At 43.5% G+C, this 22,626-nt stretch overlaps 2 protein-coding genes across 7 annotated transcripts in view; both read left to right on the top strand.

The window, feature by feature from the left end:
- Positions 1 to 22,626, top strand: part of MYO3B (myosin IIIB) — a 490,117-nt gene that overhangs the window by 359,920 nt on the left and 107,571 nt on the right. For all 6 annotated transcript variants that reach the window (XR_006712951.1, XM_045480150.1, XM_045480152.1 and 3 more), the window contains 2 exons: positions 6,852 to 6,953; positions 11,006 to 11,108. Coding sequence is in view for 5 of the 6 variants with exons in the window: in XM_045480150.1 (XP_045336106.1) it covers positions 6,852 to 6,953; positions 11,006 to 11,108 (205 nt within the window). In the remaining variant the exon portion in view is untranslated. The remainder of the gene's footprint in view (positions 1 to 6,851; positions 6,954 to 11,005; positions 11,109 to 22,626) is intronic.
- LOC123599057 (40S ribosomal protein S14-like) lies at positions 15,231 to 16,337 on the top strand. Its single transcript, XM_045480154.1, has one exon. It carries the CDS (start codon positions 15,829 to 15,831, stop codon positions 16,282 to 16,284), a length of 456 nt encoding a protein of 151 aa, XP_045336110.1. The 5' UTR covers positions 15,231 to 15,828; the 3' UTR covers positions 16,285 to 16,337.

Here is a 22,626-nt window from a genome sequence, read left to right on the forward strand (position 1 = left end):
GTTGGGCTCTGTGCTGACAGCTCAGAGTCTGGAGCCTGCTTCAGACTCTGTGTCTCCGTCTCTCTTTGCTCCTCCCCCACTCACACTCTGTCTCTCTCTGTCTCTCAAAGATGAATAAATGTTACAAAAAACAATTTTTAAGAAAATCAAGCAAACAAAAGCAATTGACTTTAATTCCCAGCTATGCCATAATTTGTCATATGGTTTGGGGAAAAGTACTTAACTTCTGAGCCTTAGTTTCCTCACCTATAAAATGGGACTCATTAAGGCCTAATTCTCAGGACTGTTGTGAAGATGATTACAAATAATATATGCAAAGCATCTTGCATGGTACCTAGTACCTGGTAGATATTCACTAAATGTTAGCTCCCTCTCTGTACTCCCTTCCCAAATAAGAACTTCACTGGGAAAAATAGTCTGTATAGTACTCTCTCTGTATGTGTGTGTATATATATGTATATATACCTACATCTATGTAAGTGAGCATATATATTATAACTTCAAAAAGATCAAACTATTTCTCTCACTTTTGGAGGAAAAAAATAGTACCTGTTAAATCTTAAATATAGTTACAATAAAACATTTATAAGAGAGAATTTTCCATGGTGCCTGGGTGGTTCAGTCAGTTAAGCGTCTGACTCTTGATTTTTTGGGTCATGATCTCCCAGTCGGGATCTCACAGTCCTGAGATTGAGCCCTGTGTGGAGCTGAGTGCAGAGCCTGCTTGGGATTCTATCTCTCCTTCTCTCTCTGCCCCTCCGCCACTCATGCACGCTCTCTGTCTCTCTTTCTTTCTCAAATAAAAAAATAAAAATAAATAATTTTCCAAATCTTAACTTATGTCTTGCTTATCTGACAGGAAAAGTTAAAAAGCAATAATATCATGTGAAATGTTTCAGGTGGTTTTGTTGTTTCTGTAAAGAGCTGTGCTCCATAATGCCAAGAGCTTGATTCATTTGTGTAGAGAAATTTTTTCACTCACCTCGACATTGTTAAGATTTAATGGTTTAGTATGCTACTGACATCATTTCCCCATTCACTGGTTTGAGGCCCTTCTGTAACTCGTTCTGGAAAATAGCAAGTCCCCTGCTCATCCTCTTCCATGAAGTCAGAAACTCTAAAATCCAGGAGTTAAATATCACCCAGATTTGCTGCCTGCTGGTGTGGAAAGCAAGTCGCCTTTCAGATGTCTAAGGAGTTGGAAGATCTCAGTGTGCATATCATACTTAACCCACAGTGACGGGTGATTGGCAGCATAACAGCTGAGCGACAGCCATTTGGCTGGGAGTTCAAACCCCAACACGAAGAGCCATAGCAGGATCATGGCTTGATTTGCTGTGGCCGTGAAGTCTAAATCACCGAGCACAGAGATGGAGGCAGAGGTGACAGCTGGTAGCCATTCTCATCAATAAAGTTGTGACGGTTGAGATGTACAAGCAACCAGAGCCTGCTAATTTCATAGACTTTGAGCCAAGTACTTAGTGTCAAAACCAGCTATGGTCAATGATACAAATGGCTCTGAAGGGTCCCTCGTCAGCAGCAGGGCTCTCCCCACCAGACTCTTTCTTCCTAGTGGGTGAGAAGTGATTGGATCCTGCTTTCCAGGAACAATCAGTTTGAGAAGACCTTATTTTTTTATTTTTAAGTTCTGGTGATTTTTTAAAAGTCATATTTATTGAGGTGTAATTTATATACAATAAAACACAAACAGTTTGATAAAATTGGATGAACACATACAGTCAGGTAACCCCCTCCACAATCAAGAAAAAGAAAATTATGAAAAAGCTCCCTCATGCCCTTTCTGTCACCATCCCTCCCACACCCTTAGCTCCTGGTGACCACCAATGGGTTTTCTGTCCCAATAATTATGCCTTTTCCAAAATGTCATAAAAACAGAGTAATATAGTACATAGACTTTTGTGTCTGGCTTCTTTCACTTAGCATAATGCTTTTACAGTTCATCAATGTTGGTGCATTTAACACTAATTTGTGCTTTTTCATTGCTGAGCAGAACTCCAGAGTATAGATATACCACAATTTTGCCATTTACCAGCTAAATGATATTTGTTTCCAATTATTGGTGACAGTGAATAAAGCTGTTATAAACATCCAGACCTTTATCTTTTTAGGGAAGACTTACAGGAAAGTAAATAACTTTGATTTATGGGAAACAGGAGCTGTTTAAGCTAGAATGATCCTAGAGGTGGGAGTTATTTCCTTCTTGACTAACAAACGGTAACACTTGTTTTCCTAACATGTTATTTTTGCATAGCAATTTCCAGTTTATACAAGGCATTTTCATTCACCTTATTTTTGTAATTATCAGACTGACCCTGAAAAGTAGGTTGGGAATCTTACCCCATTTTACAGATGGTAGCTAAGAAACACTGCAGTCAAGACTGCCTCAGTCCTGATCTGGTATCCTCCCCTCAAACATTTTCTGAACAGGAACATCCTCTCTGTGCAGAACACTCTGCTAAATGCTTTTGGGGTGGTCACAAAAACAACATCAAAAAATTTTTTTTCCCAGTAAGAGGGGACAGTCTGATGCTCCACATCATATGTCAGCAGGAAAATGCAAATTAAAACAACAAAATACCATTATACACCTATTAGAATGGCCAAAATCTATAACACTGACAACATCAAATGCAGATGAGGATGTGGAACAACAGGTACCTCATTCGTTGCTGGTAGGAATACAAAATGGTACAGCTACTTTGGAAGACCGCGTGGTGGTTTCTTTTTTTTTTTTTTTTTTTTTAATTTTTTTTTTTTAACGTTTATTTATTTTTGAGACAGAGAGAGAGACAGACCATGAATGGGGGAGGGTCAGAGAGAGGGAGACACAGAATCTGAAACAGGCTCCAGGCTCTGAGCTGTCAGCACAGAGCCCGACGCAGGGCTCGAACTCACGGACCGCGAGATCACGACCTGAGCCGAAGTCGGCCGCTTAACCGACTGAGCCACCCAGGCACCCCACGCGTGGTGGTTTCTTATAAAAGTAAACGTACTCTTACCATATGATCCAGTAATCACACTTTTTGATATCCACCCAGAGGAGTTGAAAACTTACATCCACACAAAAACCTGCACACAGATGTTGGAGGCAGCTTTATTCATAATTGCCAAAACTTGGAAGCCACCAGGATGTGCTTCAGTGGGTAAATGGATAAACTGTAGTACATTCAGATAATGGAAATTATTCAGTGCTAAAAAGAAATGAGCTATCAAGCCACGAAAAGGCATGAAGGAAACTTAAATGCATATTACAAGGTGAAAGCCAGTATGAAAAGACTATGTATTGTATGATTCCAAATATATGACATTCCGATAAAACCAAATCTATGGAGACAGTAAAAAGATCAGTGGTTGCCAGGGATGTAGGAGGAGGTTAATAGGCAGAGCCCAGAGGATTTTTAGGACAGTGAAGATACCATATGATACCATAATGATGGATATATGTCATTTCTTGTCCAAACCCATATGATATACAACATCAAGAGTAAACCATAATGTAAACTATGGATTTGGGGTAATGAAGAAGTGTCAGTGTAGGTAACAAATGTACCACTCTGGTGGGAGATGTTGAGAATAGATGCATATGTGGGAGCAGGGAATATGGAGAAATCTCTGTGCCTTCCCCCCTCAGTTTTGCTGTAAATCTAAAACTACTCTGAAAATGTTTTAAAAAGGAGGTGGGAGAAACAGTCTCAGATGGAACCAGGACGGATACATCTGCCCCAGGCTTAAGAGGAGTACTAAGCCAGAGCCAACTAACACAACCACAAGAAACAATCTGTGAAGCTTCCTCCAATCTTTTTTGTAAGCAGGCAGGGCATAAATTCTATGAAGTAAATCCCATTGAAGGCTGCTGGGAGTCAGAGAACAGAGTGACAGTCCCTGGATGCTTGAAGGCAAGGGGAATTCCCCAAACAGTGATGTTCCAGGGCAGACAAGAAACTCATCTCTAGGATAAGAGAAAACCTTCCTCCTTAGTTTCCAAGTTAGAGAAAGCAATTATGAGGCAAGACTTTTCTTTGAACTCAAAGTTTGACCGGGATAATGACTGGAATTAAGTACTAGAGAATCAAAGTGGAAAATGATCTCGTAGGCCTGAAATTACCAGAATTGTTTTATGTGGAGACCAGGGTGTCTGATGTGGCTGTTAAAAGAAAAAAAAAAAAAAAAAAAAAAATCTGTCAATGAGATTCTGTTCTTTGAGAAAAGAATTTTACTTTCTCAGTACTGCTTTTGGTGGCATTTGCCTGTCAGACCTCCCACAAATTGGCCTCTTTATGTTCTGATAAGATGGCTGCTGACCAGCTGTCACTCCAGCCAGAAATGACACAGGCTCCTTGTGCAATTGGCCAGCAGCAGTTAGGAGGGGAAGGTTGGGCTTTTGTGCCTCATCTGTATGCGCCTTCTCTGCCAGATACAGTAGGCACCGTTTGCCAGGTCCATTATGAGAGCAGGAAAGCTTACCCAGCCTAGATCCCCAACCAAGAAATCAACCTGGACAGTGCCCCTGCTAGAAAGCATGCCTCTGGGTCTGTCCTCTGGGTAGGCCATCAAATGCCCGTCTAGACCAGAGGCTTCTCCCATAGCAGCTGATCTGTGGGACCTTAGAGGCCCAGACATGTGAAAGAAATAACTTCCACTTCTGAAGGAAAAAATAAGAGTTAATGATTTTTGAATGTTTACATTAATGGGGCTGCACTGTGTAATATTTAGGAATCCAGACTTTAGGGTGAAACTGTTTGGGTTCGAGTCCTGGCTCTGCCACTTTTCAGCTGTGTGTGTGACTCTTAGGCAAGTCATTGAACCTCCCTGGGCCTCAGTTTCCTTACCTGTAAAATGGGAATAATAGTGGCCTCTACCTTTTAAAGTTACCATGAGGATTAGTGAGGGCCTTAGAACACTTCATGGCGCATAATAATCCATATATTTGTGTTTGTTAAATGAAAATAATGGAAATTTCCCTAACTCCTGTTCTTAATGAGCCTCCCCTGCCTCCCCAGCCAAATCAAGCTGAATACAGGTACCTGATTTTTTTCTCCTCATTTCTTTTTTCTTAACAGCTGTCAGCTTTTCCTCTTCATGTTAGTTTCCTAGGGCTAGCATAACAAATTACCCCAAACTTTGTAGCATAAAACAACAGAAATGTATTCTCTCACAGTTCAGGAGGCTGGAGGTCCAGAATCAGCAATGTTGGTTTCTCCTGGAGGCTCTGAGGAAAAATTCTTTCCATGCCTCGCTCGTAGCTTCTGATGCTTGGCAGTCTTTGGCTTAGACACCCATCGCGTAGCTTTCATTATCATATGCATTCTCCCTGTATCTGTATCTTCACATGGCCTTCTTAGAAGGGCACTAACCATTGGACTGATGACCCAGCTGAATCCAGTATGACCTCATCTTAAACCGGTTACATCAACAAAAACCGTATTTCCGAGTAAGGTCACATTCTGAGGTTGTAGATGGACAGGAATATTGAGAGGACTCTAGTCTACCCAGCTTACCCCCTTAAAGTTTCAGGGTGTTTGTCCATTGTTATCTCTTTTTACTCTTACTCTCTGTATTAATTAGAATGTAAGCTCCATGAGAGTATGGACTATATCTCTTTAAGTATAGTCTGAGGCAGCCAGCCTTGCTTAAAATGGGTTTACTGGACCACCTGAAGAGAATGGAGAGGCATGGTATCATCAGGCTGGGTGTGGGAAGGTCATGCTTGAGGTAGGAGAGTCACTCAGAAGGAGAGAGATGGAGCAGATGGAAAAAAATTCCCATTCGAGGAAATTAAAAAGGAGAAAAGTCAGAGATTCCAAATATTCTAATATGGTATATCTAGAAGTACTGCCAGCAAATTAGAAATAGCCAGAGTCAGAGGAAGGTGGGGGATGAGAGGGAACAAGGTTTATATCACAGGTCAGAGAAAAAGGAGACGGCACAGAGTTTGTTGACTGCCTCAGGGCAGAGCCTAAAGAATATCTCCTCTGTGGGAAGGAGGGACTCTACTGCCAGTGTGGTTTCTTCTAGAGCCAAGGGACCCAACTGGAAAGAACTAGCCATCTTCAGATACCTGAGGTAGTCTGAGATGGTGGAACATCTTCAAACCATCATGACCTTGAGGGTCATGGAGAATGGAAGAAGAGACATGACAGCCAAGATAAACCCTTCAGTATTTTTCCACCCAAGGCATGAGCTGTTTTGGTAGAGAGGTATTTAGGTGTTTATCAACATGAGCCAAACTAACTGGACAATGAAAAGCTGCAATTGTGATAGTCCTCAACCAAGTGGAATGTGTAGTCTCTCTTTTCCGTGATGGCATTATTGGTTGTCAAGCCAGGACAATTAAAGAACAGGGCTATAAGATGAAAGGAAAGGACAGACTTGCCTGAGGGGTAGAGATGTGGAGGGAAGGAAGAGACCTTGTCCCTCCTTTTACTTCCCTGATGGTACACCTGAAAAGGAAATAGGAAAGCCACCTGGTTGTCAAACCAGCAGCCCTGGCCTGGTTCACTTAAGACTTCTGTTTGTCACCCAGCTCCCTATTTGACTAATGCAATCAGTGAGACAGAGGTTACCTGAATTACCAATGTCACCAAGCTAGTAGGAAGTCCAACCAGAACAGTTATCAATTCTCCTATTTTCTACAACTATGCCCTTTCCAACCACACTGTATTAAATCTTAAAAATAAGTGCCAAATCTGTTGATGATATTTATCACCTTGGAGCCTCAAACTGTAAGACAAATGTGGGTTTCGCTAGCCACGTGATGTCACCCACTTTGGTAATTCATCCAGGTATGGGAGCATAACCTTGGTAAGTTACTCCTTTGTTTCATTCCACAGAGCACCCTTCAGGCCAAAGCAGTGATCTGCAGCCTGCTGTTGCAGGGGACACCAAGGAAAGTGCCCACGTTCAAGACTGTAGTGAGCTTGGTGACCACACAGGTAGGATCATTAGAGGTTTGGGAAGGGTGTCCTATAGTTAGAGACGTTCCATAGCTGAAAATGATCGCCTGATATGGTGATCTGTTTTTCTATAGGTGACAGCTGATTAAGTGCAGGGACGGCTTTACAAAGGACCCCATAGGTGATTTCACGGAAGGGAAGGAGTAAAGGGAGATAAGCTCGGCCTCTCTGCAGCTGCTCCCTCTGCCCTCTGACCTGTTTACTGGGGAAACTGGTCTCGTTGTGGCTCTCCTTACTGATAGTCTCTCTTCAACTCCTCCTCTCGGAGTAGACCCTGACACATTTCTGTCTGACTCATGTTGGGACATATGAAAGTTCAACTTCTTAAGATCTTTCTGTGATCCTGACATTGGTAAATAGACCTCAAACTAATCAAGAACATTTATGGTGGGAAGGAGCACCGTGGACAAGAACTTAAAACTCAAGGTCTAAGCCCTCCATCAGTTAACATCCTCGTAAAATGAGAGAATTAGACTAAATTAATGGTTTTTAAATATTGAAAAAGTATTGGAATCTTCCCTTTTTGCAGTTTGAAGTTTCCTGGACTTCTGCTGCAAGAAGAAACTATGATTTTAAAAAATATGGCCCTTAATGCTAATGCCAACATTTTCTAAAAAGTGAGGATGAGTTGCCCCGGATTTTCCAGTAGAGTTTGCAGTTACAGGGTATCAGCAAGGAGTTTCTGGGCACATCTGGCTCCTTTGGAATTGGCCATGCAGCCTATTTTTCAAGGAAGTGCAGAACTGGGACTTCACCTTGGAGCAGGGAGGTTAGGGAGTAAGAGAGAAGGAGAAGAGGGAGAGCCCAGGGAGCAGCAGTGTTTCCTGAATTTGAGGAGACTTTGGGATGGAGACAATGACACCCTTTTCGTTTTCAAAAACAGGATGCCTAGCTCTTACTGACTCATGGTCTAGACCCTTTCCCCGTAGCAGAAGTCACAAATAGGAGGTCTTCTGGTGTAATCAGCACACAGATGTGTTTTGTTTGGCCAGATACAGTGTGTGTTTGTTTGTTTTTTTAAACTTTGAACCCAGATGTCTTTAGGTGGGGCATATATTTTCTGCTTCACCACAAACCCTAACACCCCACCCCCCACCCCTGCCACCCTCTTGGCCTGACAGTGCACACATTCTTGTTACCTGAGTGACCCCAAAGGCATTTGACTTTGCACTGCCTGCTCTGGTGTTTTCAGCCATATCTTCTCCATTTTATTCCAAAATAGTCCAGTGGAGAATTGGCTTGATTTTCCTGGGAAATATGAATGGCTCATTGAGCTCAATCCGACTTTGGGAGGATTCGACTCCTTCAGAGAAGGAGTCCCGGCATTACTTTATTTCATTAAACCAGAACACTCAGGGATGCTTCTTTGAGGAAATGAGAATCCATATCTGGAGAAGCTTCTGTTGTCACTCCTGGACGTACTCAAGTCTGCAATTCAAGGTCTTCATTGTTCAGCCACGTCACTGGTGTCATTCCTTTTAAGTTGATCTATTTACTTAGAATGGACCACCCTATTTTTACCTTTCTGTTTTTCTCCATATCTTCACTTTTCCAATCTCCTTGTGTAGCAATTAATTTGCCAAAGAGATGCAGATGATTCCAGCTGTCACCAGGACATAGTTAAAAATATTTGACAATACTGAGTTTTGCTTTGAACTCAATAGTTTGATAGTCTCCTTCTTATTTAAGTTTATCTCTTTACTCTGACTCAAATCCTTCTCCCTGCTCTCCAGGCAAAGCTGGAGGATGGAGAACAGACTTCATCTAAGCTTTATTAAGAATATTCTGTAAGTTTTCTGTTTGATTTTTATACTTCAAATAACTCTTAAAAATCAATATTTTGATGACTGAAGTGTAAATGAATAAGAAACATGGAATAAGTTTTCTCTTCAATTACATGAACAGAAATTCTGTGGGTTTTTATTGTAAATCCAGGCAAAGTAACTCGGGGCATCTGCTAAGTTCCAGGTGAAGATGTGGAAGCTTCCTCTCTGGGGAAAAACATGGCACCTTCCTCTGGAGAGTCCCCAACCAAAAGGGGCTTGGTGATCTTTTCTTGCTTTGTTTTTTCCTCTCTGAATCTATTGAACTAATGTTGCTCCTTTTTATTCTGAAGATCTCAGATGGGTGGAGACAACAACAATCTCAGCTTCCACGTGGGTGATACCGGCTGGGCTTTGATCAGTGCATGGTAGCTCTTGGTCCAGCTGAATTGGGCCAGAGCACAAGGTTAAAGATTATTCCCATCAATGGTCCTTCTTAATAAGCAAACAGAGTTATCTGTGCCCTGAAGTGGGCTCCTCTTTCTTCTTTTTATGTCACTTCTTGCTTTTATGTTGCTTACCGCGGTATTACAAGTAAGCGTAGGCCTAACAGTGTTTTGGAATCTCCAGGAAGGGGAAACCTGCCTGGTCCTCTACTGGGAGGAGTTGGTCAATCAAGAGATGGGAGGGAAGGCAGGGAAGGGAAGTTAATGAAATTCTAAAAAGCTGCAGATATTTTTCTTAATTTATTTTTTGTCTTCTTTTAACATTGTTGTTTCCCTGTCTGGTCATGATGTTTTTTGTGTGATAATAAAAATGTAATAATATTCCATTTAACATTTTTGTCTTTATCCTTTGGTGTTTATAGCAATAATAATAACAACAACAGATGGTCTTATCTACCGTTGATAGCTCGAAGAATTACGTTTCTTCTACACAAAAGATATTTGTCTAAGGAATCAAACTAATAACATAGAATCAGAGTGTAGTCTTCCCAGAATAGACAACATAAAACAATTGATTTCTATATTTATTTTTCTGCACTGTATCTTTGTCAGGCTATGTGTTCTATCATTATAATTTCAACCTTATACATTTTATGCATCTTCTGCAGTATGTCACAATTGCCAAGTTTATAAATTATCCTCACTGTTTATATTTTGGTTTGGATGCTTCTAGATGATCTGAAATGAGGATACCAAATAGGTGCAGTCTCTCTTGATTAGTAGTGACTGTGTGAGACTGTAAATGCTCAGCCCTGACCACAGGTTAAATCATCCAGAGAGTTTCTTGAAATTGAAGCCAACCCCACCCCACCCTGGGTCAGTTTCAGAATCTGTAGGGGCTGGGCTAAGGCATACTTAAAATCTTCCCTGGGTGATTTGAATATACAACTAGGATTAAGAACCATTGATCTGGAGCAATGTCTGTCAAACTTCAGCACGGATCAGGATCACCTTGAGGGCTTGTTAAAAACACAGGTTGCCAGCCCCTCCCCCACTCCCTGGACATTCTGATTCAGTAGGTCTGGGGTGGTGCCCAAGAATTTGCATTTCTAACAAGTTTCTAAGCGATGTTGATGCTTCATGGGTTGTCCCTATCAAGTCGTGATCACGTGGCATCTGCACTTTGGGAAACACTGATGTAAAGCGTGTTAGGAAGGACCTTGAAGATAAATTAAGGTTTAGTGGAAAAGAGGGGCATGATTGATTAGTTACAGCTGGGCTGCCAGGGTCACTGAAAAGAGGAATTGTATTTGTTATCCCCACTCTTGAGAAACTTACTGGTAAACTGTCCTCATTCACAATGTAGAAATGGGTTACTCTAGGAATGATTCCCTGTTTACATTCAGTCCTACCCGCATTGTGACAATCCATTCCTTGACCTACCATCTGTGTCAGCAGGCCACCCTGTCCTGCTGTCTAGGACCGGAAGCTGGCCTGCTGTCTCGCCCGGTGCCATTCTTGCTGCCACCATTGCAGTCTACCTCACCTGGGGGCCACTGAGCTCAGTCTGTTACCTCTGTTGCCAGAGAAAGGTAGCTTGTTTTCCCAAAACCATGAATGATTTTACCCAACTTGCTGGCTGGGATCACAGAACAGGTCAGTTTTGATGACATGTCATAGACAAAGGCTGTGGAACAGCAGGAGGGGCAGGAGAGAGGTGCTATGGAGTGTAGACGTGTTCTAAAACCTAACCGTGCCTATTTCTGAGCTTGTCCATAGATCTCTAAGTATTTTGTTTGTCTTCTTGTTTGTTTTCTCTCAGTTCTAAGGGGCTCTATAGATCATAAAGTCATCCCACAAACAGAATTCAACAATGGCCATGAAGACACTTCAAGCAACCCTCCTGCTATCACTGAGAAAAATTGGTGAGTCTTATCCATAAGCATTCCCAATCTTAAACTCAGGTGCTCTGTTCCAATGGACACTGAAACAGAGCTGTTTCTAACAGTGTTTTGGTGAGTTAGAGACAGTGGAGCCAAAAAGTGTTTTTTATCAGATTCTCCCAGGTCAGACGTCATTACTCTGTGGGCAAAAGTCTTTATTCTACAGCGCAACCTGAGCGCAGTCCCGCTATTTGGGTTCTCTTCATGGTAAAACAGGTAGTTGCCTGATGAACCTTAACAGATTCTCTCAACTGGGGACAGTTTTGCCTCTCTTCCCTACTTCCCCCTCCCCACCCCCCGCCCCGGAACACTCAACAATGTCTGGAGATATTTTTGGTTGTCACAACTCTAGCGGGAGGAGTTGTACTAATGCCATCTAGCGGGTGGAGGCCAGGGATAGTGCCAAACAGCCTACCAGGCACAGCACAGCCCCCTCACGACAATGAGTTGTCCAGCCCCAAATGACAGTAGTTCCAAGACTGAAAAAGCTTGGTTTACGCAGAAGCAAAAAGGGAGCATCAATTCCTATTTACCCACACTTTCTAATCAAATATAATTCAGAGTAGAGCATTACAGCCCGGGGCCACAGCACCCCATCTTCAGTATACCTAGGAACTGCTCGGGTCTGCAGAGACCAATATCTCTGCCAAATGGAGGCTCACGTTACTCTAAGTCAGACGAGACAAGGCCATGACATCAAGCACTGGACACTCAAGGAGCTCCTAGGCTAGGCCTCCTGTTCTTCACAGAAAACTCCCCAACCTACCCTTTCCCAGAAAAGGTTTTCAGGCCCTGTCACACATGTCACCAGAAAGAGGACACAACCACAGGAAGGAGTGGACCGTGGCAAAAGGAAGGTCTAACTAGAATGAAGCTTATCTTTCTTCTTTTCCTCTAAATTGGTTGTAGGGACTTTTTCATTAACAGTTTACTCCAGGGGTGCATGGGTGGCTCAGTCGGTTGAGCGTCCGACTTAGGCTCAGGTCATGATCTCACAGCTCATGAGTTTGAGCCCCGCGTTGGGCTCTGTGCTGACAGCTCGAAGCCTGGAGCCTGCTTCGGATTCTGTGTCTCCCTCTCTCTCTGCCCCTAACCCACTCATATTCTGTCTCTGTCTCTCTCAAAAATAAATCAACATTAAAAAAAATTTTTTTTTAAGAAGTGTACTCCAGGATTTGGAGAAAGTTCTTTGTTTGCATCACTTTGCACTAGAAAGTTCTTTGCATCCCTTGGAAAAAGAAGTGGTTTTGATTTGTACTTTTTAAAAATATTTCTTAATCTCTTGAGGCTTCTTATTAATATTTTTGAGACTTGACAAATTATCAGTACTTCTCTAATGGTCTCAAACTGTTGTTGGACTGCTTATAAAGTAGACTACTTTCCCAGTAGGATAGCTCAGCCAAGGGTACTTGAGGGAATATTATAGAACATAATACTAGATACTCTATACTAGAATAACAAACTTTAGAATTTCTGATGCAGCAGAAAGACCACTGAACTTGGCAGGTGGAAGACTTGGGTTCTGGTCCTAGTTAGTGCTGACATTTTCCAGCTGTTAGACCTTAGACAAGTCAGTGAACCAATTTGGTCAATGCCTCCAACTGCCTGACTCCCCTCAACCTCAGCTGGTGACTGACTTTAACATAGGGTATCAGGACAGCTGTAAGCAACTTCACCTTCGCTTCCCTCCACCTCAGAATCTCTCTCTTCAGCTATTCTTTCTTCCTTTGCTCCCATCTCAAAAGGCTACAGGTCCCTCCTTGCACAGGTGAATGCCTTCATTGTGGCCCTGCCCTCATCATTTAGCCCGCCCTGGCGTTCTCTCTCTAGTGTCTTTCTCCCTTTTGCTTATACTTCTCTCCATTTTACAAAAAAGGCCGCTTTTGGCCCTGGCTTCCCTCTTGTTACTTTTACCATCACACTTCCTCAGACTAACATCCTGGTCTGGGACTTCATTCCCTCCGCCACCACCCTCCTTAATCCTGAAATCCGATCTGATCTGTGCCCTCCCTCTGTCTCCACAGTTGCTCTTGGGAAGTTCAGCTCCCAGTTGCTAGAGCCTTGTCTTCGTCAGACTCTGCAGCATCAGTTCTGTGGGCTGTGCTGTCCTTAAATTGCCCTCCTCTGTGGCTGTCTGCAGCATTGCAGGCTTCACGTTCTTCCTCTAAGACATCCTGGTCTCTGTCTTCTCTGGCCCCATCATCCTCTTCCACCCACCATTGGAATGGGGCAGCCCTCCAAGCCCTTGACTTTCTTTCTTCTCTATTCCTCACCTGAGTGATATCCTCTCTCGCTGGTATGCTCTGGTATCAACCGACTCTCAGCTGAGTGAGCACAGTTCTTGGGATTCTGTTCTGCTGACTGTGTTCCGATTTCCACACCAGGGCCTCAGCAGAAAAGTTCCCACCAAAGCACCTTTTCTGCCTGACCCCTCTGCCCCCACTCTTGTGAGTTGAATAAACACTCTGGTGACCTAGCCTTGAAACCTGGCAGCCATTTTTGATCCCTACCTCTCATTTAACTCCACCGCCAATCATTTTCTTAGCATCCTTCCCTGGTCCAGCCCTACCATTATCTTGTTCTCTCTCCCTCTCTCCCTTTTCTCTTCTTTATAGACCAGCTTTTATTTCTGACACCTGATCAATTATCCTAAAGTATATTCTGGCTTTTCAAAGAACTTTAATGGCTTCCCATTTTAGACCAAAAGAGGTTCAGACTTCTCAGTCTGCCATGTCAAGTCTCTTTCTGTCTTGCTCTGCTTTGTCTTCCAGACTCACCTCCAGTACGTCCCTATATGCACCCTGTGGGGTCAGACTTACCGTTTCACCAATGTAACTACCTCTGTTCTCTCTGCTCATGCCTTTCTGTTCAGTTCTTAGCTATCTCATCAAGACACATGGTCATATCCCTTCCCTCTATGAAGACCTTAATTCTCTTCGATGCTCCTTGAATCTTTGTAGTCCATTTTTAACAGTACTACTCAGAATGCCGGTTCACAACAAGATAATGAGTTCATATCAGAATGTCAATCAACCCACTGCTTTCTTCATCGAGGAAGTCTTGCTGTGAAAAAAAATATCAGCAGAGCTAAATAATGTACTTGGTAATAAACTGATTTACATTCTGGCACAAGCTCCTTATGACATTGAGTGAGTAGGAACAGCTCACAGACAGGGTCCTGGGACCACACTTTGGTTTATCACTCTCTGTCACTTCACATATTGCCTGGTGGTGTGGTTGACTGTGTGCTAGAAGGTCAGCTTCTCAAAAGTGAGGGTTGAATCTTATTTCTTTCTGTTTCCAATACATGCAGTAGGTACTCAATACGTTTATTGAGCTGACATCCAAGGCTACTCTTAGAGCTCAGATTTTTATGAAATAAATGTTTTTCCTGCTCAGTCTTTGGGTAGGGGCAGCAACAATAGGATCCAGAATTATTCATTAGATAGGGTGTCAAGATATGCCTGCCCCAGGGGGTTAGGGGTCTCATTTTGCCCTCTGTGTTGATGGTCACCTCAGTGCCCTGTGGATCAACCCAGGGGTTGACAGGAAGGAAACTGGGGAGAGCAACAGGGGAAGAGATGGGCAGGCAAAGAAGAAAGCTGAGTCATGCCAATGATGATGCTCTTAGCAGCAATTAACAGACCCTCCAACCAATATGTTTAAGAATCCCTTGAGATAAAGGTCTGAAGACAAAAGTTCCAGTGCTGGCTCAGTTGCTCAGGGATGTCATTAAGGAGGTAGGCCTTTTCATCTCTTTGCTATTTTCAGTGCATCAGCGTGCCCCTACTTATGGTTGCAAGGTGGCTGAAGCAGCACTAAAGCAATACTTCCTCACGTGGCAGTGTCCAAAGCAGGAAGGAAGAGGTGGATGGGAAGCGGGTGGGGTTCTCCTCAGGAGTCTCTCTCTGTTTGTCAGGATGGAAGCCTTTCCCAGAAGTCCCTAGGACACTCTCCTCTCATCTCACTGGCCAGAATTTGCCAGGGAGCTACAAGGAAAGCTGAGAACATGAGCATGGGCATTTTCAGCTTCTGCAAATAGGCTGTAGGCAAAGAAGAAAGGGGTTGGAGAACCAACCAACAAAATGTGCCAGAAGAGTCCTGAAGTAGTAGTGATGGGATCAGACAGGTACTAGGGAAAGATAAAGAGAAGGCAAAATCAGAGGGAAGAGCTCATAAGGAAAACCCAAACCTGACAAGAAATATTGCTGAGAATAAGAACAACGTAATCCTTCAGAGTCACTCAACATTTGTTGTGAGTCCAGGTCCTTTTCCAGTTATCTCACGTGATTCTTATCCAAGCCTTTTGACTGGCATTACCTACCCGTCTTATGGATAAGTAAACCAAACTGGGAAGGCCAAGACTGTAGTCCCCAAAGCTTGCCTAGAGACCAGTGCTGAGTTGGATGTATCAGATTTACCTAGCCCCTAATCAGCTAGTCTGGAGGGGTCACACAGTGTCACACAGAGAATAAATGGCAGGTCACGTTTGAAACCAGAGCTTCTCTCTCCAGCAATAAAAACAACTAACATTTGGCATTTATTAACAAATTTGGGGCACTATATTAAGTGTTCTGCATGTACTACCTTATTTAATCCTTAGATTACCCTATGAAAGAGGTACATGTTTTATAATTTCTGACATTATGGTATTACAAGTAATTTGCTTTCTGGTGGTGGAGTCTGGAGAAGACATGCGGAAATGGCACCTCTCAAGGGGAAGGAAAAGAAGGAAGAACAGGTCATCAGCCTCAGATCTCAAGTGGCTGAAGGAGAAAATGTGTTTGGTGTCCACCACATCTTTGCATCCTTCAGTGACACTATTGTCCGGGTCACTGATCTTTCTGGCAAGGAAACCATCTGCTGTGTGACTAGTGAGATGAAGGTGAAGGCTGACCGAGATGAGTCCTCTCCCTTTGCTGCCATGTTGGCTGCCCAGGATGTAGCCCAGAGGTACAGGGAGCTGGGCACCGCTGCCCTCCATATCCAACTCCAGGCCACAGGAGCAACTAGGACCAAGATCCCTGGCCCTGGAGCCCAGTCAACCCTCAGAGACATTGTCCACTCAGGAATGAAGATCTGGCAGATTGAGGAAGCCACCCCCATCCCCTCTGATAGTACCTGCCGGAAGGGGGGTTGCTGTGGTCACCGTCTATGAACAGGATTTCTCAAATTGTTGTTTTCTGTTAATAAACTGCCTTTGTATAAGCTTTAAGAAAAAGATAAGTAATTTGCCAATATTGCCCAGTAGTAAAGTGACAGAGTCAGGATTTGGATGCAGGCCTTCTGACTCCAGAGCTGACACTTTTAAGTTACTGATACATTCTGCTGCCTGTCTAGGTTCCAGGTTCCAAATGCTTAGCCCATGGCTTTTTCTGCTCTGTGCTCTCTATAAATGTCATTGTGACAAATCTTAAATCACAACCAGCTAAGGGAAAAACCCTGGTGGGCATAAAACCGTCATCCTGTGATTGGTGGAGAGAACTCCAGCACCGAATTCTTGGGATTAAAGCCTCATGGCGAAGATGCTCCCATCTGTGCATGATGGGGTGGGGGCTAACTCGGCTAGGGAGAAGGCAGCTTCAGGTTGAAAGGAGAAATCAGTGGTTGGTGTGGCCCTTCTCTGCTCCGCTTCCTACATGAGCCTGTAACTGTGTACAGTGAATGGCAGAGAGGAAATAGTCTTTTATGTCGTGGGGCTTTGTTCCCATGATGGTAATCCTCTATTTTAATGCTGTTAAGTACAATAGTGAGGATTATGCTCCTTAATTTAATTTGGCCTGCATATGGCAAAGCTCTTGCCAGGCTTTTATTTGACATTCTTTAGCACAGCTAGCCTGTTGTTATATAACAAGAAGCCCCTATAACGGAGGCAGGAGATTGATAATGCTGGTGCACGTGTTTCTACCCGGCAGCTCGTTACACACCTCCAGAGAAACTGCTTCCTTGTGGGCCACTTCAGGGAGGATTCGGACTCCGAGTGACGGGAATCTTCATGACTCAGGCAGCTCGAGGAGAGCTGGCACCTCGCAAGAGGGGAAAGCGAGCACATATTTCTCCCACTCTGGGGCTTGGAGCCAATTGGGCTGACCTCAGAATGGATGAGCCAGAGAAACAGCCTCCCAGTCAGGGCCAACTGTGGGCCAGATCTTCATGTGGGCTGTAAAAGTACAGATTGCCACATATCTTGACACACACACTGCGTGGGGGGTCCCCGCAGAAATATGTGGCAGTGCTAAGAAGATTAAACAAAACAAAACTTTCCTTATGTATCAGGAGGACCTTTCCTCTCCCACCCTTCAGTTCCCGTGCTCCTTTTTCCTTCCACTTCTCTTTCTCCCCCTCCGGAGGCCGGTGCCCTCCAGCCAAGTGCCTACTGCCAGGGCCAAGTTAATGCACTAGGCATTAGAGGAACTTGGACACCGAAGGAGGGTGGCGGCAGGTATGGGCGCAGTGGTAGAGGTGGTGGCCTTCTTCTAGGAAGTGCTCGTGATGTGGGAGATACGCTGTGTGTTACCTCCTTTGGGTAGAAAGCAGATGGGCCTTGGTGACAGTCCTGAGTTTAAATCATAGTTCAGCTTCTTATGAACTACGAGTCTTTGGTCAAATTCCTTCGTCTTTCTGAAACTCGGTGTCCTGGGCTGCAGAAAGGGCGTGATTGTGAGGATTGGAGATGATCTCTGTGAGGGAACTAGCATAGCTCTAGACGCATGGTAAATGCTCACGGGATGATAACACGCTGCTGTTGGTTGTGGTGTTGGAAGTGGCAGCAACAGTAGTATGTGCAAGCTAGCCTGAGGTGAAGAGTCAAGGCTCCTCTGGCTTAGCTGTAGGGCTTTAGACTAAAATCCGCATTGAGGATTCCAGCACTTTAGAAACTTTGAACAGCCCTCACTCTCTGCTTTAACGTGAGGGTCATATTTTATTTTCTTGTGTTCCTGGCTTTTATGCCAGGGATAAACGTGAGGTTGAGTTTGGGCCCGACTCACCCTTGCCAATATGGCCAGGGTTTCACTGGCACAGCCTCAAGTGGTGACTTCCAGAGCTTACTCGATTGTTAGGGCCTTCTTGGAGTTTCTTGATTTTTAAAGTACTAATTGGTCACATTTATTTTCAAACCGTTTTTGAAGCCAGAAATCTTATCACCAGCTGAAAGGAGCTTCAAGGAAAAATCTGTTTTGAGTTATATTTTTCCTTGTGGATTTGCTTATGGCTGTACATAAATATTTATCTGAACTATTTCAACAAACCTTAAATCATCAGTGGATCAGTGATCCTTATGCAAAAGACCCTTTTAGAAGGATTGTGGATGTCAAGAATGTCAGCAGTCCCAAGTTCTGTTTGGAGGACCAGATTCCAAAGTCTAGTGCCCTCTTTTAAAATTATCTGGAGCTGTTTGGTGATTTTCAGTATGTCTTTTGTTTTCCTGTTTCTGTATACCTGTCCATGCTATTCCTTCTGAATAGAATTTCCTTGCCAGTTCTTTCTTTACCTGGAATATTTTAATCATCCTTCACGCCATCACCCATGTGGCACCTCGTGCAAGGTTTTGAAACAGACTAGAGCTAGGAGAAGACCATCCCAGGTGGGAGAAAGAGTGAACCATGGTCCAGAGGCATGATGTGCAGGGGGCACAACAAGAAGGCGAGGTGTCCAGTGGGATGAAGGCAGAGGGTGTGGTGGGAGGGACGTGATGCAGGGAGAACTATAACGGGCAATAAAGCAGATAGGAGCCAAGATGTGAGAGGCTTAAAGATGCACAAAATGTTTTGGACCATATTCTATAAGCTGAAAAATATACACATACAGTCATTGAGTAGAATATGGTCTGCAGACGTATTTTGGTTGGCCTGAACAATGTTTTTAAAATTCTTAATTTAGTTTCCAACTTATAAAAATAGAAAGACTTCATGGAACAATTCATATTTCTGATGGCTTTAAAAAATTGTTGTATCTAGCAGCAGTCTGCTGGGACCGAGTAGAGGGTGTCTTCCATTGATTCCTACTCACAGACTGCTTAATTCATGGCCTGGCCCCACCAGCATCTGAGTTTGACTCCTGTCCACTGTGTTCAGGGGCACCATGCAGGCAGAGGAAGCAGTGGACTCTGGCTATGGACTCTGGAGCCAGATTGCTTCTGTCTAGGCTCAGATCCGTGTCCAACTAGCTCAGTGACCTTGGGCAAGTTAAGCACATGTCTAATAATGGTACCTATCTCCTGTAACCATTGTGAGAATAAATTATGGGAAATGTTTAGAAGACTACCAGGCGTGTAGTAAATGCACAGAAATGTTAACGGTTATTACTATAATCTATATGTGATAATAAACTCCAGGGTTGAAACTGTCACTCATTTCTGGATAACAGCCGAATCTGGATCTTGGGCCATTATAAGCATAAGGGTAATTGATGAACGGATGAATGAATTTTTACTTCTGTTAGATCCAAAGCTAAATTTAATTAGTTTTCCCTCAAGAAATGCTTCTTATTTATGTTGAGTTTGACTTCAACATAATAATTGATTTTTGATAAAGTAGGAATCTGGCTTTCTCAGAAACCCAACAGTGCTAACAAAATAAGTGAATGGAAATGTTAACATTGTCTCATTTTTCTGTAATGGATCTAACTTCCTAACTCAGAAATGAGACCTGGGGTGCCTGGGTGGCTCAGTCAGTTAAGCATTGGACTTTTGATCTCAGCTCAGGTCTTGATCTCAGGGCCATGAGTTCAAACCCTGCAATGGGCTGCATGCTGGGTGTGAAGCCTACTTAAAAAAAAATTAAGACCCAAGTTTGGGAAGATGCTTAATTATGTATTTTCTTTATGCAGCAGAGTTATTGGCAGGTAACTGCCTATGGTTACTATCTTAATTTAGAGTTAGCTGCTAGGATCCAGACATAGTGAACTTAAGCAGAAATATTAGAACACATTTTTTGAAGTTTATTTATTTATTTTGAGAGAGAGAGCGAGAGACAGAGAGAAAGCGGGTGGGGGAGGGGCAGAGAGAGAGAGAGAGAGACAGAATCCCAAGCGGGCTCTGTGTTGTCAGCACAGAGCCTGATGCTGGACTTGAACTCACAAACCATGAGATCATGACCTGAGCTGAGATCAAGAGTCAAAATATTTGACTGAGCCACCCCAGCACCGTGCTGTTAGAACACATTTTTGACTTGGGTTCTCTGACCACCCCCACCCACACACGAGATCCACACTTCAAGGCAGTGTTTTGGGCCTGGTGTCTCAGACAAACATGGAGCATCTCCAGAAATGGTTTGGACAGTTTGACGTGAGAACCAATTTCGGTGTGTTCGACATAACCTCATGTATAGCCGCAGTTACCGCATCACCCACCGAGGCCTTAAATGTGATCCCCTGTGGACACATCAGCAAGTGATGCTGTCAGCGAATGATGGCATGAGCTCTGTGGAGTTGACCTGCAATGTTGGATTTACTTTCTTTCTGGAAAGCCTGCACATTTACAGAGAACTTTGGTCCAGTGACACTTAATTTTATTTGGATAAATATCATCTAAAACTGAATGAAAGGTGGAAGTTGCTCTTTCACTTTATACTTTAAGTAGCAAATAACTCCCCCCCCTTATTTTTTTTATAAAAAATCAACTGTTCAGAATGATAACCTGTACTTTTACTAAAGAAATCTCCATCTCTCTTTAGCTCTCTCCTTTTCCTTCTTTCTTTCCTTTTCTTCTCTCTCAGTTTCTGTTTGTCTCTCTCCGTATACAATTGATACCTACATCCCTAAGGTTCTGGTTTCTAATCTAAAGGCCAGTTTCAAGGAACGACAAAATTTGGCAAATTCTTCTGACCATTTCATCATCCCTTGCTCCCGTCCTACATTACCCATTTTGTGAGTGTAGGAAATTCTAGAAATTCAGTACATCTCTGATACCTACTTTGCTTGTATCCTCATCCATACCTTTGTTATGTTCAGGCTCAGAATGAGTTTTTGACAAAATTACCTTTGCAGAGCACCTGGGTGGCTCAGTCAGTTAAGCGTCTAACTCTTGATTTCAGCTCAGGTCATGATCTCACAGTCATGATATCAAGCCCCACATCAGGCTCCATGCTGGGTATGGAGCCTGCTTAAGATTCTCTCTCTCCCTTTCTTATACCCTTCCCCATGCTTGTTCTTTCTCTCTCTCTCTCTCAAAAAAAAAAAAAAAAAAACTTTGCATATTGAGCCTATTTTGAAAGAAAAAACAAACTTGAGAAAAGAAAACTTGTTCAAGATGAAAATATTGCAGGAAACAAAATTTGTGTAAAAATGAATTCTAGGGGCGCCTGGGTGGCGCAGTCGGTTAAGCGTCCGACTTCAGCCAGGTCACGATCTCACGGTCTGTGAGTTCGAGCCCCGCGTCAGGCTCTGGGCTGATGGCTCGGAGCCTGGAGCCTGTTTCCGATTCTGTGTCTCCCTCTCTCGCTGCCCCACCCCCGTTCATGCTCTGTCTCTCTCTCTGTCCCAAAAATAAAAGTGTTAAAAAAAAAAAAATGAATTCTAGATAAAAGTGTTTTATCATCAATACTTAAGGAAACCTAGATTATAATCTTACAGGTTGAAGGAAGAATAACTTTATATATTTCCACAGCCTTGTTAACTTTATTTCATTTTCTTTGAGTTAAAAGGAAAAACAGTAGTGTTTCTGTTCCAAATGTATTTTGTGGATTCTGTGGCATTTGGCTTGTACCTGCAGGGCACAAATATTCCAGCATATTTCCCATTAGTATTGCCCCAGTCACTTTAAACTGTGAAGGACCTGAGCAAGTGTTGGCCACAGCAGCCATTGACAGTAGTGATGCCACACTCTTTCTGTGTGCACCTCAGTGACTTCTCAGACTTGCCTCCTTGATGAGCAGACAAAACAGAAGGAGGCTGGAATTTTTTTCTTTTCATCTCAATGGTGTAGGTCAGGAAGACAGGAATAGAGAGCTTTGGTGAAACAGGGCTCTAGCGACTGCTGTGATTGGGAAATTAGATAATAAACAGACCCTGTTACTAAGATTCTAATGGCCTAAAATCAACACAGTCTGGAGACGCAGGCAGGAGTGGCCTTCCTTGCTCTGGCCCAGACCTTCCCCGGAGAGCTCTTTGTGTCAACAAGAACAGCCAGCGCTCCTGGCCCGCTCCCAGCACTCAGAGTGGGGCTATCATTTTTGTTTGCTTTGCAAATATCTTAATGGGAAGTGGTTCAACACCACCTATGGGTTAATCTGAGGGGTTCTGCTTGGCAGCTGTTAGCTCTGAGAGCCACATGGCTGCTCTCGGGTGGAGGGAGTCAGGCTGACGGTTAACTATCCAGCGCCAGGTTGAGGCATCTCCTTTGCTTATTGGATTTACTGACTGGCAGGAAGCACAAGCACCTTGTTGTCTTTTATTTTTAGTTCGTTCCTCCTGGGAGTGTAAGGATGTTATTCTCAGATCCAATTGTGCTTTTCCCTCTAAGGCAGGGCTGTTGTTTCCATTAGTTTCTCTGGCATGCCAC

Source organism: Leopardus geoffroyi, chromosome C1 (genome assembly GCF_018350155.1).
Source record: "Leopardus geoffroyi isolate Oge1 chromosome C1, O.geoffroyi_Oge1_pat1.0, whole genome shotgun sequence".
Classification (NCBI taxonomy): Eukaryota; Metazoa; Chordata; class Mammalia; order Carnivora; family Felidae; genus Leopardus; species Leopardus geoffroyi.